At 43.5% G+C, this 21,043-nt stretch overlaps 1 protein-coding gene across 1 annotated transcript in view; it reads left to right on the top strand.

Moving 5' to 3' along the window:
- The window catches only part of COL4A6 (collagen type IV alpha 6 chain), a gene marked incomplete at both ends in the record, with an annotated part of 395,246 nt that overhangs the window by 355,257 nt on the left and 18,946 nt on the right, over positions 1 to 21,043 (top strand). The window contains 9 exons of the mRNA XM_081081672.1: positions 9,188 to 9,348; positions 10,090 to 10,269; positions 10,795 to 10,978; positions 13,633 to 13,686; positions 16,399 to 16,470; positions 16,786 to 16,893; positions 18,387 to 18,608; positions 19,006 to 19,167; positions 20,783 to 20,953. Coding sequence (XP_080937798.1) covers positions 9,188 to 9,348; positions 10,090 to 10,269; positions 10,795 to 10,978; positions 13,633 to 13,686; positions 16,399 to 16,470; positions 16,786 to 16,893; positions 18,387 to 18,608; positions 19,006 to 19,167; positions 20,783 to 20,953 — 1,314 coding nt within the window. The remainder of the gene's footprint in view (positions 1 to 9,187; positions 9,349 to 10,089; positions 10,270 to 10,794; positions 10,979 to 13,632; positions 13,687 to 16,398; positions 16,471 to 16,785; positions 16,894 to 18,386; positions 18,609 to 19,005; positions 19,168 to 20,782; positions 20,954 to 21,043) is intronic.

Here is a 21,043-nt window from a genome sequence, read left to right as displayed (position 1 = left end):
GCTACTCCTACCCGTCCACCTGCAGAAACTATGCTAGGAGCCCAGGGTGTTAACTAGCACATGATGCAACCTTTCTCAGTTTGCAAGGCCAAAGCTAGAAGTAATGTATTACCTTCAGCCTGAATGAAAAAACTCTGAACAGGTCAAGACCTGTCACTCTGAAAAAGCCAACAGGCTCCATAAAAACAACTTCAGCCTCCACTGATATTGAAGGACTGATTGATTCAGCTGCACGCCTCTCTTCATCTTCTTGATGCGTTTGGGTTATTCCTTTGTTTCATACTCTGAGGGGAGATGCTAAAGCTTAATTGAATCAATTCATTATAGTTCCAGTCCAGGCCAAGGTAGAGGAAGAGATGGAGGAAGAGGTGAAACAACTGGCTCAAGAGAGGTTTGGGGATGGCCTACTGGTTTCAGGTATCTAAAATGGTTCTTCTCCTCTCAAGTAATTCACAGCTTTCCTCAAGCTCAGAGAGGTTCCAGTTTACTCCTCTCTTTTCTTATTGCCCTGTTATTTGGGAACAAGGATATTAAATTGCAAGACTTGATTTAGGATATTAACTTTGGCCCTACCCTAACTCACTATAGAGCCAGTGTACTTCTTGATACCATTCTCCCTCCTAAAAGAGGGACAACTCTAATGCTTCCCTTTCTATATTCCCATGGGTTCAGAAGGATTTCTCTAACAGTGATAGTGAGTCTCAACCTTCATTGTACATGAAAATCACCTAGGGGAAATTACTAAAAATTACATTCTTTGTCGGACTACCTGAGGGTCTGGTTAACTAGATATAGGGTGAGGCCCAGCAAATTGCCTTATAAACAAAAATCACAGGTGGCTCAGGCAGAAAGTCCATAAATCATACTTGAAAAATGTAAATTTGGAGAAGTTTGTTCTCTCAGAGTTTCAGGAATTATCACTTTTCTAAATGTAAGAAAAGACCCTTTAGGATCTTTTTTTAAAAAAAAAAAAATATATATATATATATATTAGAGGCCCGGTGCACAAAAATTTGTCCACTCGGGGGGGAGGGGGGTCCCTCAGCCCCACCTGTGCCCTCTCACAGTATGGGACCCCTCCGGATATAATGACCTGCTGGCTTAGGCCTGCTCACCTGTGGCAGAGGGCAGGCCCAATCCCTAGGTACAGCCCCTGGTTGGACTCAGAGCAGGGCTGATTGGGGAGTGGGGGCGCCGCCCCCTGTCATGCACAGAGCAGGGCAGATTGGGAGGTTGTGATGCCACCCTCAGTCACGCTCAGGGTAGGGCCGATTGGGGGGTTGGGGCACCGTCCCCTGTCACACTCAAGGCAGGGTCAATGGGGAGGTTGCGGTGCCACCCCTGTCACTCACAGACCAGAGCCCTTCAGGGGGGTTGGGGCTCTGTACCCTGTCATGCACACAGCAGGGCCAATCAGGGGGTTGGGGCGCTGCCCCCTGTCACAAACAGAGCAGGGCAGATCAGGGGGTTGGGGCACCACACCCTGTCACACTCAGGGCAGGGCCGATGGGGAGGTTATGGCTCTACCCCATCACACACAAAGCAGGGCCTGTGGGGGGGGGGGAGTTGGGGCGCTGCACCCTGTCACACACAGAGCAGGGCTGATCAGGGGGTTGGGGCGCCGCACCCTGTCATGCACAGAGCCACCGTGCAATCAGGGGGTTGGGGAGCTCCAACTTATCAGGCACAGAGCAGGGCTGATCAGGGGGTTAGGATGCCTTCCCCTGTCACGAACAGAGCAGAGTGGATAGGGAGGTTGTGTCCCCGGCCCCTGTCACACACAGAGCCGCAGGGCGATCAGGGGGTTTGGGCGCTGCCCCCTGTCACACTGATCCCGGTGCCGGGAGGCCTCGCGGCTCCACTGATCCCAGTGCTGGGAGGCATATTACCCTTTTACTATATAGGATAGAGGCCTGCTGCATGGGTGGGGACTGGCTGGTTTGTCCTGAAGGGTGTCCTGGATCAGGATGGGGGTCCCCACTGGGGTGCCTGGCCAGCCTGTATGAGGGGATGATGGCTGTTTGCAGCTGGTCACACACCCTTCAGGGTGGGGGTCCCCACTGGGGTGCGTGGCCAGTCTGGGTGAGGGGCTGAAGGCTGTTTTCAGGATGGCAGGTGACTGAAGCTCCCAATGCTCCTTTTTTTATTTCCTTTTTTTCATTTTGGGCCAGCCTTAGCTCTGAGGCTTAGCTCCAGCTCTTAGGCCTCAGCTGCTGAAAGCAGGTATCTGGTTTGTTTGGGTTCTATAATTGAAACACTGTTTCAACTCCAGCTCTGAGATCCTGGCTGGCTGAAAGCAGGTTTCTGGGGTTTTGTTTAGCTTCTATATTTGTAACAATGTTTCAAACTGCAAGTTCAGAGGCCGGCAGTGGCAGGCGGGGAATGTTGGAGTCCTCCATCATTGAAGCAAGCAAGCCTCATGTTCGTTTTCAGCTGCCTGGCTGCTGGCCACCATCTTGGCTGGCAGTTAATTTGCATATCGCCCTGATTAACCAATGGGAAGGGTAGTGGATGTACAGCTAATTACCATGTTTCTCTTTTATTATATAAGACTGGAGGCCCGGTGCACAAAAATTTGTGCACTCGGCGGGGAGAGGGCGTCCCTCAGCCCGGCCTGTGCCCTCCCACAGTCTGGGACCCCTCGGGCGATAATGACCTGCTGGCTTAGGCCTGCTCCCGGGTGGCAGAGGGCAGGCCCAATCCCTAGGTGCAGCCCCTGGTCGGGCTCAGAGCAGGGCCGATTGGGGAGTTGGGGCACTGCCCCCTGTCATGCACCGAGCAGGGTGGATCGGGAGGTTGCAATGCCACCCCTAGTCACAGGGTAGGGCTGATTGGGGGTTGGGTCACCTCCCCCTGTCACACTCAAGGCAGGGTCGATAGGGAGGTTGTGTCGCCACCCGCTGTCACGCACAGAGCAGGGCCGATCAGGGGGTTGGGGCACTGCTGCCTGTCACGCACACAGCGGGGCCCATCAGCTAGTTGAGAACCCCCCAATCATGCACAGAGCAGGGCTCACCAGGGGGTTGGAGAGCTCCCTGCTGTCACTCACAGAGTAGGGCAGATAGGGGAGTTGGGGCACCATCCCCTGTCACACACAGAGAAAGGCGAATCAGGGAGTTGGGGCTCTGCCACTGTCACACTCAGGGCAGGGCTGATGGGGAGGATATGGCTATACACCGTCACACACAGAGCAGGGCCCGTCGGGGGGTTGTTGGGGCGCCACACCCTGTCACACACAGAGCCACAGGGCAATCAGGGGGTTGGGGAGCTCCCCCCTATCAAGCACAGAGCAGGGCTGATCAGGGGGTTGGGGCGCCTTCCCCTGTCATGAACAGAACAGGGCAGATAGGGAGGTTGTTGCCCTGCCTGCTGTCACACACAGAGCCGCAGGGCGATCAGGGGGTTTGGGCGCTTCCCCCTGTCACGCTGATCCAGGTGCCTGGAGGCCTCACGGCTCTGCTGATCCTGGTGCTGGGAGGCATATTACCCTTTTACTATATAGGATAGAGGCCTGGTGCATGGGTGGGGGCCGGCTGGTTTGCCCTGAAGGGTGTCCTGGATCGGGGTGGGGGTCCCCACTGGGGTGCCTGGCCAGCCTGTATGAGAGGATGATGGCTGTTTGCAGCTGGTCACACACCCTTTGGGGGGGTGGTCCCCACTGGGGTGCGTGGCCAGTCTGGGTAAGGGGCTGAGGGCTGTTTTCAGGCTGGCGGGTGACGGAAGCTCCCAACCTGTCCTTTATTTCTTTTTTTTTAATTCTGGGCCAGCTTTAGCTCTGAGGCTTGGCTCCAGCTCTGAGGCTTGGGCTGCTGAAAGCAGGTATCAGTTTTTTTGTGTTCTATAATTGTAACACTGTTGCGGTCCTGCTCACTCCAGCTCTGAGATCCTGGCTGGCTGAAAGCAGGGATCTGCGTTTGTTCTATAATTGAAACAATGTTGCGGTCCTGCTGGCTGAAGCCCGGCTGGCTGAAAGCAGGTTTCTGGGGTTTTCTTTAGCTTCTATATTTGTAACAATGTTTTAAACTGCAAGCTCAGAGGCTGGCAGCGGCAGGCGGGGAACGTTGGAGTCCTCCATCACTGAAGCAAGCAAGCCTCCTGTTCGCTTTCAGTGGCCTGGCTGCCGGCCACCATCTTGGCTGGCAGTTAATTTGCATATCGCCCTGATTAGCCAATGGGAAGGGTAGCGGATGTATGGCTAATTACCATGTTTCTCTATTATTAGATAGTATATATATATATATATATATATATATATATATATATATACTTTTTTTTTTCTAAACTGTATTAGAAACTTTATTTTATAAAGCTTTACATATGTCTCCTTTTTCCCCAATTGACCACCCTCACCTTGAGCCATTCTCATCCTGGTCAAGTCCCTACCACACCAGTGTCTGTGTCCATTTGTTATGCTAATATGCATGCATAGAAATCCTTTGGTTGCTCTCTAACTGCCCCCTCCCCTACCATTTGTCTCTGGATATATTCTTGTTCATCAAATTATGTTTATCATTATATCCCACATATGAGTGAGAACATGTGATATTTATCTTTCTCCAACTGGATTATTTCACTTAGCATAATGCTCTCTAGTTCCACCCATGCTGTTGCAAATAATAAAAGTTCCTTCTTTTTATAGCAGCATAGTATTCCATTGTGTAGATGTACCAAAGGTTTTTAATCCATTCACCTGCTGGTGGGCACTTAGGCTGTTACCAAATCTTAGCTATGGTAAATTGTGCTGCTATGAACATAGGGGTGCTTATATCCTTTCTGATTGATGTTTCTGGTTTCTTGGGATATAGCCCTAGAAGTGGGATTACTGAGTCAAGTGGGAGTTCCATTTTTAACTTTTTGAGGAAACTCCATACTGTCTTCTACAGTGGCTGCACCAGTCTGCATTCCCACCAGCAGTGCACGAGGGTTCCTTTTTCTCCACATCCCCTCCAGTATTTGTCATTTGTTGATTTGTTGATGATAGCCATTCTGACAGGTGTGAGATGGTGTCTCATTGTTGTTTTGATTTGCATCTCTAAGATTATTAGTGACTTTGAGCATGTTTTCATATGTCTCTTGGCCTTCTGTATGTCCTCTTTTGAAAAGTGTCTATTTAGGTCCTTTCCTCATTTTTTGATTGGATGATTGGATCATATATCTTCCTTTTGTTAAGTTGTATGATTTCTCTGTAAATTTTGGAGATTAAACCCTATCAGAAATATCATTGGTAAATATGTTCTCCCATGCAGTGGGCTTTCTTGTTGTTTTGTTGATAGTTTCTTTTGCTGTGCAGAAGCTTTTTATTTTGATATAGTCCCATTTGTTTATTTTCTTCTTAGTCTCCATTCCCCTAGGAGCTGTGTCTTAAAAATATTGCTACGACATGTCTGCTATTTTGCTGCCTATGAACTCTTGTAGGATTTTTATGGTTTCCCGTCTTACATTTATGTCCTTTAGTCATTTTGAGTTTGTTTTTTGTATGGTATAAGTTCGTGATCTAGTTTTATTTATTTTGCATGTATCTGACCAAATTTCCCAGAACCATTTATGGGAGAGACTGTCTTGACTCCATTGTATGCCCTTGCCTCCTTTGCCAAATATTAATTGAGCATAATAGCTTGGGTCAATTTCTGGGTTCTCTCTTCTGTTCTATTGGTCTATAGGTCTGTTCTTATGCCAGTATCATGCAGTTTTGAGAACCATAGCTTGGTAATATAGCTTGATATCTGGTATTGTGATCCCTCCAACTTTGTTCTTCTTTCTCAAGATTGCTGTGGCTATGTGGGGTCTTTTTTCATTCCAGATGAATTTTTGGATAGTTTGTTCTAGGTCTTTGAGGTATGTCCTTGGTATTTTAATGGGGATTGCATTGAATCTGTAGATTCCTTTGGGTAGTATGGACATTTTAATGATGTTCATTTTACCAATCCATGAACATGGTATGTTCTTCCATTTGTTTATGTCTTCCTCTATCACTCTTTTTTCAATGTTCTGTAGTTTTCCGAGTACAGGCCTTTTTATGTCCTTAGTTTATTCCTACGTATCTTAGTGGGGGTTTTTTGTGCCATAGTAATTGGGATTATTTTTTTCATTTCTCTTTCTGTGAGTTCATGATGGGTGTATAGAAAGACCATAGATTTCTGGGTGTTAATTTTGTATCCTGCTACATTGCCAAGTTCATTTATTAGGTCTAGTAGTTTTTTGATGGAGTCTTTGGGGTTTTCTATGTATACTATCACGTCATCTAAGAATAAGGACAGATTTACTTATTTTCTAATTTGGATGCCTTTTATTTCTTCTTCTTGTCTGATCGCTATGGCTAGCACTTCCAGTAGTATGTCAAACAGGAGGGTTGAAAGTGGGCATCCCTGTCTTATTCCTGTTCTTAGGGAAAATGAGTTTAGTTGTTGCCCATTGAGTATGATGTTAGGTATTTGTTTGTCATATAAGGCTTTTATTATGTTGAGGTATGATCCCTCTATTCCCACTTTGCTGAGAGTTTTTATCAAGAAACGGTGTTGGATTTTGTCAAATGCTTTTTCTGCATTGATTGATATGATTATGTGATTTTTGACTCTCAGATTGTTTATGTGATGTATCATATTTATTTATTTGTGGATATTGTATCATCCTTGCATCCCCGAAATAAATCCCACTTGGTCAATGGTGTGTGATCTTTCTAATGTAATGCTGAACGCGATTTGCTAGAATTTTGTTGAGGATTTTAGCATCTATGTTCATCAAGAATATTGGCCTATAGTTCTCTTTTTTCGTGGTGTCTTTATCTGGTTTTGGGATTAGGATAATGCTGGTTTCATACAATGAGCTTGGAAGTGTGCCTTCCTGTTGAAATTTTTGGAATAGTCCGAGTAGGATAGGTTTTAGTTCTTCTTTGAATGCTTGGTAGAACGCCCCTGTGAAGCCATCTGGTCCAGGGATTTTGTTTGTTGGAAGTTTTTTGATCACTGCTTTAATTTCTTCCATACTTGTCAGCCTATTCACATTTTTTTATTCTTCTTGGTTAAGTTTTGGAAGGTGATATTTTTCTAGGAATATGTTCATTTCTTCAAGGTTGACAAGTTTGTTTGAATACCAGAGTTGTGATTCTTCATATTTCTGTGGGGTCTGTTGTTATTTCGCTTCTTTCATTTCTGATTTTGTTTATTTGGGTCCTCTCTCTTTGCTTCTTGGTGAGACTGGCTAGAGGTTCATCAATCTTGTTTATCCTTTCAAAGAACCAGCTCTTGGTTTTGCTGATCTTTTGTATTGTTTGCTTTGCTTTGTTTGTTTGTTTGTTTTTGGTCTCTATGTCATTTATTTCCACTCTGATCTTTATTATTTCCTTCCTTCTGCTTATACTGGGCTTTTCTTGTTGTTCTCTTTCTAACTATTTGAGATGTAGGGTTAGATAATTTATTACCTTTTTTTCTGTTTTTTGAAAAACAGGTGTGTAGAGTTATGAACTTCCCTCTCAAGACTGTTTTCACTGTGCCCCATAGATTTTGGATTGTTGTGTTTTCATTGTCATTTGTTGCCATGATGCTTTTTATTTCTTCTTTGATCTCTTTGGTAACTCAATCATTGTTTAATAACATACTATTTCGCCTCCAGGTGTTTGATTTTTTTACTGTTTTTATTGTAGCTGATTTCTAATTTTATGCCATTGTGATATGAGAAGATGCTTGATATGAATTCTATCTTCTTGAATTTGAAGAGACTTTGCCTGTGTCCTAATATGTGGTCATTCTTTGAAAATGACCCACATGCACTAGAGAAGAATGTATGTTCTGTGGCTTTGGGGTGAAATGTTCTGAAGATGTCAATTAATTCCATCTGATCTAGTGAGTCATTTAGGATTGATGTTTCTTTGCTGATTTTTTGTTTAGAAAAATTTTCCAGTGATGTTATTGGGTATTAAAGTCGCCTACTATGGCTGTATTGCTGTCAATCTCTCCCTTGATATCCTCCAGAAGTTTGGGGGTTTTTTTTAATGTATTTGCCTGCTCCTCTATTGGGTGCATATATGTTTACCAGAGTTATATCTTGTTTTTGAATTGCTCCCTTTATTATTATGAAGTGGCCTTCCTTATCTCTTGTTATGGCTTTCACTTTGAGGTCTAATTTGTCAGATATAAGTATTGCTACCCCAGCTTACTGCAGTCTTTTCCACAGCTAGGGTTCAGGAATCTTGAGAAGGTCTGTTCATAAATGGATTGAGAGACTAGACAAGAAATATACATTTGGGAGACATGGGAAACCAGGAGGAAACCAGCTCTCTAGTGAAGTGGCTCCCCAAATCTCTGGACCCAGGGCTTTATTAACATATTTTGCCCTTTAGCAAAGCAGATATACACATCAAATGTAAGGTTTGGTAAACAATAAAGGACCATCAGGTTGGGGGAACTGCCCTCAGCTGTCTGGCAGTAGGCAATAATATGCAGATGTTCAATCCTGCTGAAGGTGTCCATCATCCTTCTGATGAAGTTCTCGATTTTATTATGCTAACTACTGTACTTAGCCTCAAGCACCAGCTTTTTTTTTTTCATTTCCATTTGCCTAAAAAACCTTTTTCCATCCCTTCACCATCAGTCTGTGTGAGTCCTTTGTTCTGAGGTGGGTCTACTATAAACAGAAGATATATGGGTCATGTTTTCTTATCCACTCAGCTACCCTATGTCTTTGACCCTTTAGGAACTTAAAGGAACTCAAAAGTTACCCATGTTGTCCCAGATTCTTATTTTCCTGACTTTAAGCATGGAAAGTATAGGTGGTTAGGCTGTAGGGTTAGTGACTTCTTGGTACCTCTTCAAAGGTGCTTTGCTGCCATCTCTATTGTTAATTTATTTGACATTTGTCTCTGTGTACAAAAGACAGGGGGGAAAGACATTTTTCTAAAGAGAATCTTTAAGTGGCCTGGATTCCAGACTGTTAGCTGGTTAGTGTGGGTCAGTGGTTCCCAACTCTGCTACACATTAGACACACTGATGTTTAATTAGTTCCAGACTAATTAAATCCAAATCACTAGCACAGATGTACTTTGATAAAGAGGAAACTTAGTTTATTTAAATCTGTTCACAGGCCTTTTTATTGTCTCTATGGACTTAAATCACAAATTACCACGGTCAGGTCTTCCTCTCTTTTTTTGGAAAGAAAGCTCACTTGTTTAATATTGTCTTTTATTTTCTCCCAGGGGACTTGGGATTTTGTGCTTGTGATGGTGCTATCTCCGACAGTGGACCACCCGGAGAGCCAGGCCCACCTGGGCCACCAGGTCATATAGGCCTTCCAGGCCTTAAAGGAGCCAGAGGAGATCCAGGCTCTAAAGGCACACAAGGCCCATCAGGGTCTCCAGTAAGTCTGGCCAAACTTTGGCCCCAAGGGCATAATGAGAGCTCTCAAGTGCCCCTCACTCCTCACCAATCACTTTTCTAAAACACATTAAAAAAAATGGGGATATAACAAAGCTGCAGGTTTTTTATCTATAGTGTGAAATATTTGGGTAGATGATCTCTAAAATTCCTTTCTGCTTTAACCTACCTATATTCCTTCCCTTCCTCCCTCTCTTAATTAGCTCCCTTCCTTCCACAAAATCATTTGCATTTGCCTAGCACTGTGCTGGGCCCGGAAGATAAAAATGGAATTAAGACAAGGTTACCATCCTCAAAGATTTCAAAATTTAGAAAGGATAGAAAATAAAGTCAATTATAATACAAAATAACAACATAACCAAGTGCCCAGAACAGTATTAAAATGTACCTAAGGCCGAAACCAGTTTGGCTCAGTGGATAGAGCGTCGGCCTGCGGACTGAAGGATCCCGGGTTTGATTCCAGTCAAGGGCATGTATCTGGGTTGCGGGCACATCCCCGGTGGGAGATGTGCAGGAGGCAGCTGATCGATGTTTCTCTCTCATCGATGTTTCTAACTCTCTATCTCTCTCCCTTCCTCTCTGTAAAAAATCAATAAAATATATATATTAAAAAAAATGTACCTAAGGACCTGCTTTAGGTAAGACTAATGTTAGGAGCCAGAATTCTATGAAGCATGCTCATTCCCTTTTGTCTCTTGATAATTCCCTTTTGTCTCTTTGTCAGGGCTTATTTGGGCCTCAAGGTCCTACAGGTCCCAAAGGAGAGAAAGGAGAATCAACCCTCAGTACAAGATCAGGGAAGCCAGGGGAGCAGGGTGATCCTGGCCCTCAGGGGCTCCCTGGAGAGACAGGAATACCAGGCAAGGATGGATTACCAGGTTTACTAGGTCTGCCAGGCTTTCCGGTAAGTTGATTGTTTCTGGGTGATTAGCTCTATAAATCCTCACACCTGACTTGGGGAAAGGGTGATTCTGATTGACACTAGACCATGAGACAGGGTAAAACATCTCTTCCTCTGCCACGGACAATTTTTGCTCTGTGTTTTTCTTTCCTTTAACATGGAAATCTTTTTTTCTAAGTATTGGTCATTGTTTCATTTGATAAATGCCAGTAACAATTGACCATATCGCTTAAAAAGCTTCAGCTTCTCAGTAGCTTTCCATTGCAAGTAATCTAGCTGCTTTTTGTGACCCTATGGATTGTTATCCTGCTCTTGTTTTCTGCCCCTGACCCCACTGACCTAGATAATTTTGCATTATCAGATCACCCAGGATTGACAAGCTTCATCATCCCCACTACCTAAACTCAGAGGACTTGATAGAGTGATAGAGAACTTTAACCCCCCAAAAAGTATTAGTCACACTAGTTACCTCTTTCTTATTGTTAGAAGACTCTCCAGATAGGTCTCTAAATTGGGCTTTTATTCTAGGGTGATGCTGGACAGGGATTCCCAGGTGAAAAGGGATTCCCAGGGCTTCCTGGAGAAAAAGGTCATAGTGGTTCTCCTGGACCCCCAGGAATTGGGCTACCAGGATCTCCTGGACCTCGTGGACTTTCTGGAGATCAAGGAATAGATGGATTACCAGGGAAAACGGGCCTCCCTGGGCCTCCAGGTGAGTCAGGGAATTGGATAGCTTTGGACTTGGGAAACTAACCCTTTGTGAAGTATACAAATAACCCAGCTGCATGAAATGTGTCAGAAGAGACTTGGTTATAATCAATACTTTTAGTCCTCTAAGTGTTTTCATGTGGAAAAAGTATTGTAATTGTATTGTGGTATGCTTACGCAGAACAATATGGATTTCAGCTCTACTTACTGAAAAACTTCCTAACAGAGCAGTCTAAAAATGTAACAGAGCTGCCTTGGGAAGTTATGACCTCATAATCCCTGAAAATTTTCAAGCAGAAGCTGAATGACCATTTATTATGAATGTCATTGTAGTAATGAGTGGGATACTAGACAAGGTGTCCTATACATTGTGTGGTAATATCATCAGCAGGGAAAAATCTTTCCTTGATTCATGAGATCTCAGATTGAGAACAAAACATAGTTGTATCTCATGTAATCTCCATTTTATATCTTAAATTCCTCCATTTATGTAAGTTATTTTTCTACTAGAATTTCAGGAAATATAATGAGTGACAGTCCTGCTTATGGATTTTAAAGGTGCTATGTTAATATCGTGCCATCTTCCATACAGCCAGAACAGCTTTGTCCCAACTTTTATGTTTCCACAATCTTTGTGTTTGCATTAGCGGTATCACACTCCTTATAGTCATCTGAAGTTTGAAAAATTAACATTTATCTCTTATTCATTTGGAATGTTTTTATATTCTTCCCTTCCTCTTCTTGCTATTACAATGTCATTATTTCATGCCTCACTTATTAAACACCTATATGCTTGTTGGAATAAATATATGGTTGAAAGGACAGGTGGAAGGATGGATGGATGAACAAGTGGGTGGATAGTTAGGAGACTCATGACAACTTGCTAAGTAGTTTCTTATCTCCTACATCCAGACTTTTCCCACTCAATACTACTATGAACACTGCTGCCAATTTAATATCTATAAAGTACTGATATCATTTTACCCCCTAGTTCAAAGCCACAAGTGATCCCTACTTAATAATGTCTGAATTCCTTTGTAGCCTTACCTTATCTCACAGTCTTCATGATTTAAAATAAAACACCACTTAGAACAACAGTATTTTTCACTATCCCTAAACACATGTTCAATTCTAACTCCAAGATTTTGTCCATGTTGCCTTTTTCTGGAATACCCTTCCTCTTTTCTCTACATGGTCATATCCTACCCATTTACCAGGGTTCAATATAAGCCCTACTTCTTCTACTAAGCCTTCCCTTGACCCCCACAGATGTCATTGCCACTTAAATTATATAATTATTTCCATTAATACTTTCACTTTTTCCAACTGAATTATAAGTCTCTGGATACTAGGGAAGGTGAGTAATACTTTTTAGCATTTTTCAACCTCCCTCTTATAGTAAAATTGTTCTATAGGAGACTAATATATATTTGCAAAAGAAAGGGCCTTCTCAATAACCAAAGGGTTATTTCTTAGACCTGTTTCTCCTCTTTCCACCTTGTCACATTGAAGAAATACCTAAAAAGGGAGAAAGGCACCAGGTCTGGAAAAATTTTATTTGTTTTAAAATCTAATTTTGTGAATTTGTATAACAATAATAGTACAGGTTAAAAATTGATGATTCAAGATGATTAAAAATCAAATCGTTATTTTAGTTCACACATTCCTATGAAAGCTGTGAGAACTTTTATAAATCATTCTTCCCTTTGGACATTTTGGTGTTATCTATAGCTTTGCTTCCAACTCTGTTCTCAGGGACATTATTCATAGTCATTTCACTACCCCTCCAACAATTGGATCTTGATTCTAAGTCAACACATTTTGCAGGCAACTAAGTTTTAAACTGAATTATAATAACATGTGGGTATCCCGGGCTGCAGATAAGACTTTCCTTGGGTCTCAAGGAACTTCTGTTCTGTCCTGGTTTAATTTTCTTCTTTAGTTGATTGGTCTAGTTATAAAATTACACACACCCAAATTTAGATATTCTCAACATTCTAACTGAGTCAACAGAAGGAAGCCCATGGGACCATTTCTATCCCAAACTTCACTAGTCACTGGACACAGAAAGTTCTTAGGAATATAGTGATATAGTAATTATAGTCTATGAGATACCTTATACAGAAAATGTTCTTGTTGCAGTACCAAGACTCCCCTCCTCCCCTCCCTCCCCCTCCCCCCCCCCCGCTACCAAATTACTTCAATTGAGAGCATTAGCTTTCTTTCCACACTATTTTACCAACATATAACCTGTAGACCCCAGACATTTGCATTGTAGCTATTGCCATGAAAAAATGAATATATTGTTCCTAAATCTACTCACTTCAACCAGTGGTGGCCCAGGCTAGGACAACTGCCTTGCCAGGAAAGGGGATGTAGTCACCAGAAGCCTTTCAACTTTGTAGTGTGAATTATTACAAAACCTAACAAAAAAATGGGCTGTTTCCAAAGAAGTTCTGATCCAGATGCTCATACTAATACATCACCTTCATTATTACTGAAGCAGTGCCCTTGATTCTGTAAGGGTGCCAGCTCTCTCCATTCAATCCAGATAGGGAATTTGATTGGTGGGTATACCTGGGCTGCAGATAAGACTTCCCTTGGGCCTCAAGGAACTTCTGTCCTGATTTAATTTTCTTCTTTACTTGATTGGTCTAGGTGACTGCTGCTGCAGAGGGAAGGATGGTAAAGGAGACTTAGACACTGAGGGAGGTGAGAGCTAGCTAGGTCAGGAGGTTCTCAAACACCAATGTTAGGGGGAAAAATTCATTTTTGTTCACCTTTACCTCACACACTCACAATGGCTTGGGCACTACACTGAGCAGCCCCTGGTTGGGGAAGGGTGATCCTAAGGCTGGGGTGCAAAGGCTAACATGAAATTGCTTCAGAGGCTCCTTGGCACATACCTTCTGGGAGGGAGTACAGGGTTAAGCAGGCATGCAGTCTCTAGAGGGGCTGATTTCCTTCACCATGCATGCTGATGGCTTGCTGTTCTCTACCTTGAGCACCTTCATTTTCTGAACTTAGCTGGGGCTATAACTTGCCTTGAGAGGTACCTCAAAGGACCCATGTATGTCTGAAATTTATTCATTGGGCCCAGAGTAAATTAAGATGTTAGAAACCAGAGGTGCTTTTTATTCTGAGAATTTTGGCATTAATTGGGAAAAGTCTGAATAATTAGGTCATTTGTTACATTTATAAAACAGCATATGGGTAAAACCAAGTTTTGCTTTGTTGGAGAGAAGGCTCTGAAATCAGGAATGTAAAGTAGAAGACAGGGACATAAAGTAAAAGAACCAGGTACCAGTATGACTTAAAGTCCTTACGTTCTCATGATGTTGACCCTCTGCTTTAATACATATGGTGTGTGGTGTACAGGACTGGCCTGAGGAAAAAGTGAAGCATGTCCTTAATTTCTTCTGGTTTCTATTTATCTTCCCTTTTATCATTATTTTTCCTATTCAGATGTCTGTCCTCTGCCCCATCCTCTAAAGGTTTTGTCTTTACCTGGCTGTCACACGTGGAAAAAATCTATGCAACTGATCTGATAAATTAAGGATGAATGGATTTATGTTTGGAGTCAATCCAGAGATAACTGTATTTTACCCAGTTTGTTTCTTAAGACATAAAGCAACAAAATTGCAGTGTTTGACACATTGAAGCCTATTGAAATTATTGGGGCAAGAAAGTCTTCTGCAGGATCCCTCTCATGATACCATCTAGGAGGCAGTTTTTCAGTCTAGTCCAAAGGACTTGGGCTGGAGGAAAGAATAGGATTGGCATGTCATCCTGAGGTGCTTGCCCATGGAGCGTATTTCCATAGTGGAAATAACCCTCAGAAATAGGTCCATCATCTCAGTGTCTGGCAGGATCACGATGAGTGTGGCCACCTATGGAGGAAGATCAGGCCTATGGCCATCTCTCCACCTATGGAAATATGACTATAGGAACCTGAGGTCTAGAAGACAGAAAGTTGCTGCCCAGGCTAGAAAGTAGTGTCACTAACCTGACTGAGGGTAGAAACCAGGGATGACCTTGCAGGAGTTGTTCTAAGTACTTTTTCTTAAGTAGGATAATAAAAAACTATTATTCATTAGGCACATACCAGGATTCTAGGCACTGTTAGCATTTTGCATATAATCCTCACAAACACCATATGAGACAAGTAGCTCTCATTTACAGGATGCTTAGAGAGGTTAAGTATCTTGCCCATACAACTAGTTAGTAGCGCAACTAGGATACAAACAGGTCTGTCCGGCTTCAGAGCCCACATCTTAAGCCAATACATTATATTGTTCAATTTTCAATTTTGATTTAGTAATAGAACAAGTAGGCTAAAAATGCCATCAAATCTTCATAGTAGAAAATAGAAGTGGGATTGGAGGAGAAATGTCATCCAGTTGAGTAAGCAGTCTGAATCATAGGTTGTATACATATCTTTTAAGAAATGAAGTTTAAGACTGATTTTAAGTACAGGAAAAAGATGTAGAAGTTTATTGGAACTGTTAGCTCCATGGCTTAAAGCAGACCTTGAGGGATTTTTTTTAATGAATAAGCAAGACTAATTTTAATTAGCATAGCAATTGTTTGTAAATGGAACTTGAGGGAACCAACACTTAATTTGTTCACCAATATTTTATTAAACCTCCCCTCCATGATCTTATAGACTCTTTATATTTGCATTATGAATGACCAATGAAGAATTTGCTAGAAGAAGGGCTATGCATGCCAATTTTAATGTCTTGAATATTAATATTGACTGCCCCTTCTCCTTCTGTGGCAGAGTTGGCAGTTTTAGTAAACGTGGAGCTGAGGGAAGGGTCAATGTTTGTCTGTTGTGGACAAGAGAATGGCCTTCAGTGTTTGGCTGGTACAAATTTATAGGTATATCTGACCAAGAACAGTCAATAGACTTCAATAGATTCCAAATGAGGTGTGTCGAAAGAACTCACTCCAAAAATTGGGAAGACATGTGAACTTGAGGGTCTTGGCTTCAAACCCTTGTAATGTGGGCATAATGGACCCTTAGGATTAACCCCAAGCTTCTATCCTAGGGAGAGGCTCCATCTGAGGGCAGGGTGAGCAGGCCATTGCCATTTGTTGCTGTTCCTGTACAGGTCACTGCTAGGAAATCTTCATAGGTAACATCTGCTACAGAGATGACTGCCTGGCACTGGACACTGATGGTTTTGGAAGTGACATCCTGGTACCTGGACACTAGGGGCATTCTTATCTGAAAGCAATTGCATTAGGGTTAACTCCCAAGAGCTTCTGATGTCAGGATTCTTCTGCATGGCCTCCAGCTTCTGGGTGGGAAAAACTTGGTTGTCCCATTTGATGGAATGGAAGTAAAAGAGCATGCTGGGGGGGAAATGATTCCTGACTCAGTGGGATCACCAGATGTTTACCTGTTACCATTTACAGGTATCACCTCGCCTTGTATTATTCCTGGGCCATATGGTCCGTCAGGATTCCCAGGAGCTCCCGGATTCCCAGGTATGGAATGAGACTAGAGAAAGCCATGAGCATACTTGCCAGGGTCATGAGCCAAAGGAAGCAGAGTGTAGCCCAGTAGCATTTGGGGGTACACATTTCTCCTGAAAGGGCAGCCTTGAAGATTGAGAAAATAGAATGGCTGCTGGAGAGTCTCTCATCAATGTTTCTATCCCTCTCCCTTCTTCTCTCTCTAAAATTCAATTTAAAAATATATAAAAAGAGAAGCCCTCCAAGACACTAGGATTCTTGACTGAACACCACAAATCCTACCTATCCACACTAACTCACCTTTTCCCTCACCATTTGGGTTTTCAGGCCCTAAAGGGGCCCGTGGCCTCCCTGGGACTCCAGGCCAGCCTGGATCGCAGGGAAATAAAGGAGAGCCTGGAAATCCAGGATCACTTCACCTCCCTGAATTGCCAGGTAAGTAAATAAGCTCTCCTCCGTGCTTGTCCTTTTGTGTGAGTGTGTGCATTTGGATTGTAGTAGCCATATACCAGTTGCAGGAAGTTAGGTTTGTACTCTGGTGTGGTAGCCATCTACCAGTTGCAGGGAGTTAGGTTAGAGCTACAACATGACAGCATATGAGGGCAATAAGGGCCATTTGAGATCAGCTAGGACAACCTCTTCACTTTCAGATGAGGACATTGGGGAGCAAGTGAAAAGTGAATTGCCTGTGATTACAAAGCCATTAGTGACAGAGCTAGGACTCCATCAGTTTGTCTGGCTACCAGACCTATGGCAGTTTCCTGGATCAACTCCTTAAAGGTCAGAGAAATTCAGATGAGTCACAGAGAAGTTTTCCATTTCTATCCCTTCACTCACACGCTGATATTTCAACCTGAGTGTCATTGTTCTATACTGCACCAGTGGTTCTCAAACCTGGGCCAGCAGCAGCCAGCATTACCTGGAAACTTGTTAGTAATGCAGATTCTTGGCCTCTTGGCAGAGCTACTGATCAGAAGCTCTGGGATGGGCCCAGCAATCTGAGTTTTACCAAGTAACCATGCCCCAGGGGACTTAGTTTAAGACCCACTTCTGTTCTACAGCACAGAGATCATCTTGGGCTATGTGGCCTGGGGTTTATTGGTGCCTCAGTTCTTTCCATGACCCAGAAAGAGGGAAGCATGACAGCAGGAGTTTGACAACTCCAGTAGAGACTGGGCCTTTTATATGAGGTCATGGGTGTAATTCATCTCTTCAGCTACTGTAGGAGCTCCAGAGTTGCTGGGTTCGGCCCAAGGCCTGGCCTCAATGAGTTAGAACCTCCTCCAGGTCATATGATGCAGTCCCTGCCTCTAGGCAAGTCCTCCCAGGACCAGAGACTCCTGATATTCAAGAGAAATATGTGACACACTATTATTATTTTTAAATATGTTTCTTTTTTATTATTAAGGTATAATTGACATATAGCATTATATTAATTTCAAGTGTATAACATAATAATTCAGTATTTATATATGTTATGAAATGATCACCATAATAAGACTAATTACTATCCTTCACCATACCTACTTACATAATTTTTTTGTTTTGATGAAACCTTTAATATTTACTCTAAACAACTTTCAAACATGCAATACAGTATTATTAACTATTGTCACCATGCTATCCATTACACCCCCATGCCTTATTTTATAACTGAAAGTTTGTACCTTTTGACCCCCTTCACCCATTTCCCATATCCCTTACCCCGTATTTCTGGCAACCACCAATCTGATCTCTGTATCTATAAGCTTGGGGCTTCTTGTTTGTTTTAACTTGATTTATTTGTTGGTTTTGTTTTTTTAGAATCATGACACACATTATTGATATTTTCACTTTCATAATAGAAAAAAATCTGTTTCAGATACCTCTACCCAGATATATGGCTTCTAAATCTACATGGCCTTTTATTTTTGCCTCTTTACATTTAGGATTTACTGGACCTCGTGGGGATAAGGGCTTGCCTGGGTTTCCTGGGCTCCCTGGAAAAGATGGCTTGCCTGGCAAAGTTGGCAATCCAGGTTTACCAGGTTCAAAGGGAGTCCCTGGTGACATCTTTGGTGCTGAAATTGGTGCTCCGGGGGAGCAAGGCCTACAGGGATTGCCAGGGGACAGAGGATTTCCTGGAGACTCTGGCCTTCCAGGACCCAAGGGTGACTCTTATTGCCTCACTTATTTAACAATTAACAGAAAGCCTTTCTGTAACCAGTATACTTGCATGAACATTTGCATGAATCTGGGGCGATGGGTTAATAAGGGGATTAAAATGAAAAGTCACTTTATTCTGTCCCTCTCTTTGGAGAATATTTTTTATTAAATTGACTGAATTTATTCTCCTGTCTTAGTAATTCCAGAAGTAACCATAATAAATAGTCAGGTCTCTTGAAAAGCCTCTTATTAACTGCTGGGAATAGCAACAATGCTGGAATTGAGACTACAGTGGCACCTGGGATACATCTGGGACCAGCTTTTCCAGTGGCAGTTGGTTTGGTAATGTGGCCCTGCCATCATTGAAACAGGCTATGCTCATCTATCCCTTCCTTTCATTAGGTTTGCCTGGAAAGTCAGGATTGCTAGGTCCCAAAGGTGAGCAGGGCAGCTCTGGAACACCAGGCCACGTGGGACAACCAGGTGTCCCAGGGACTGTTGGTTTACCCAGCGTCAAGGGCAAATCTGGGCTACCAGGAGCACCAGGCTTTCCAGGCACTTCAGGTAGGTCCTTTGGAGATGAAAACCCAGCTTGCCAGACAAGCTAGGCCCTGGGCCCTGGTGCTCTGATGGTCAATAGCAGCAGTGTGACATGGACAGAGCTGAGAAGGAGACCACTTTCCTAACCTCTCAAGTTTCAAATCTCAAGTTGCCCTCAAATGCCAAGCAGAACAGATTTCTGCAGTTTAGGTTCCAAAATATTGCCACAAATCCCACCCTGGCCCTCCCACATGACCTCCCACCCCCTAATCATGCTTCAGCCTCCCTCCTGCCTTCCCTTAGGGAAGCCACCCTTGCTGTGGAGGGGTGTCTAGCCATCTCCATTGCCTTTACTGGGGCCCTAGGAAGTCTTTGGGTTGAGGGAGAAGCTCAAGCAGAGTGTGACTGCACGGCGGCCTCCCTCTCAGGGGAGAATGTCTCTGAGGTCCATGGCCACAGTGTCTTTCACTGGGCAGTAGGACCTGATACCGCTGTTTCCAGCCTAGTGTTTGCAGCTTGTCTTCTTCTTGCACCACCCTCCACACCCTGCCTCAGTGACTATATCATCTCTCCTTACTCCTGGCCAAGTGAATGAAGTTGAATTACAGCACCACTAATATGCTTTTTATCCCCTTTTACTTCTGGTTTCTGGTGTCTTCACATAGGCTGTCCAGGTGAGAAAATGACACTTAAGCTCATCCCCACCGACTTTGCTTTGCACTCAAGGAATTATCTTAGTATACATTATAACCTGGCAAAGCCAGGGGTCCCTAAATTCATGCTGTGGGATTGGACCCCATTGAATTTCCTTCTCTTGTTGTGGAATCTGCTTCACAGCCTCCCATTAGAATCTTGGGGCTTTCAGCAACTTGATGCTTTTCAATCCATAGAAAGCCAAGTCAGCCATTCATTTAGGTCCTCAGAGGTCCAAATACCTCTGTCGACACTGATTTAATCCTTTGGTTTTTTAATTTCCTTGCTTTGTACCTGAACACTCCACTTTGGCAAAGGCTCAGGAGGTTAATCCCATTGGCCAACGTAATGCATGGTGAAAGAAGTCTCAGAATACCTAGGAGACCAAATGGGCCTTGGGGATTTCTACAGTACTTGGCACTAGGAGGTCTTTCAACTTTAATGCCAAGTAACTGGTTGATTTAACTGCTTGCATGAGGGATTAAAAGGGCATCCCTGGATCCATGGCTCCCTGGGAAGCTAAAACAATGGCTCAGCTTTAACCTCTACTTCACCAATTGGCTCAGGAAACAGCCATTGTGGAGTGGTTCAGACAGGAAGTTCCAGGAAATTAGAGTCCATTTGACACCCTGGCTTTAGAGAGCTCCATTCAGAGGCTAAAGTTTAAACCTCATTCATAAAGGTGAAGAAGTTATAATCAAAAGGGGTCTGTGTGCCCTGCCAGCTACAGTGCCATGCTGGAACTAATAGCCATTGGTGTGACACTCTGGGTGGTAGGTGCTAATGCTTCAGCCAACTGAGACCTCTGCCTGTTAGCAACCTACATAAGCCATTGTTAAAGGGTCATTTACTAAAAACAATCAGAAGCCATGAGAATAGGCAGTGATCCAGATCTGAACAGAGTCTTACTTCACAGCTGTCCTGTGTTCTCTCCTGTGTGATTCAGGACATCCTGGAAAGAAAGGTCCAAAAGGTGAAACAGGTCCCCCTGCATCAACTGGAAAGAGAGGTCTGCCTGGGCTGAAAGGCCTTCCTGGATCCCCAGGGTTAATTGGCTTCCTGGGGAACTCAGGGTTGCCAGGGGACACTGGATTGCCAGGCCTGCCAGGTCCAAAGGGTAAGTGAAGTGATCAGAAAGGCACTCGTCGGTGCCACAAAGGAGCATCCATGCTGCCCAGGTTGCCCTTCCCCTCTGCCTAGGAAAGGG

The sequence above is a fragment of the Myotis nattereri genome (genome assembly GCF_964212035.1).
Source record: "Myotis nattereri genome assembly, chromosome: X".
NCBI classification, from domain to species: domain Eukaryota; kingdom Metazoa; phylum Chordata; class Mammalia; order Chiroptera; family Vespertilionidae; genus Myotis; species Myotis nattereri.
Note: the sequence above shows the minus strand (reverse complement) of the source record. Positions and strands in the feature narration are given on the sequence as shown.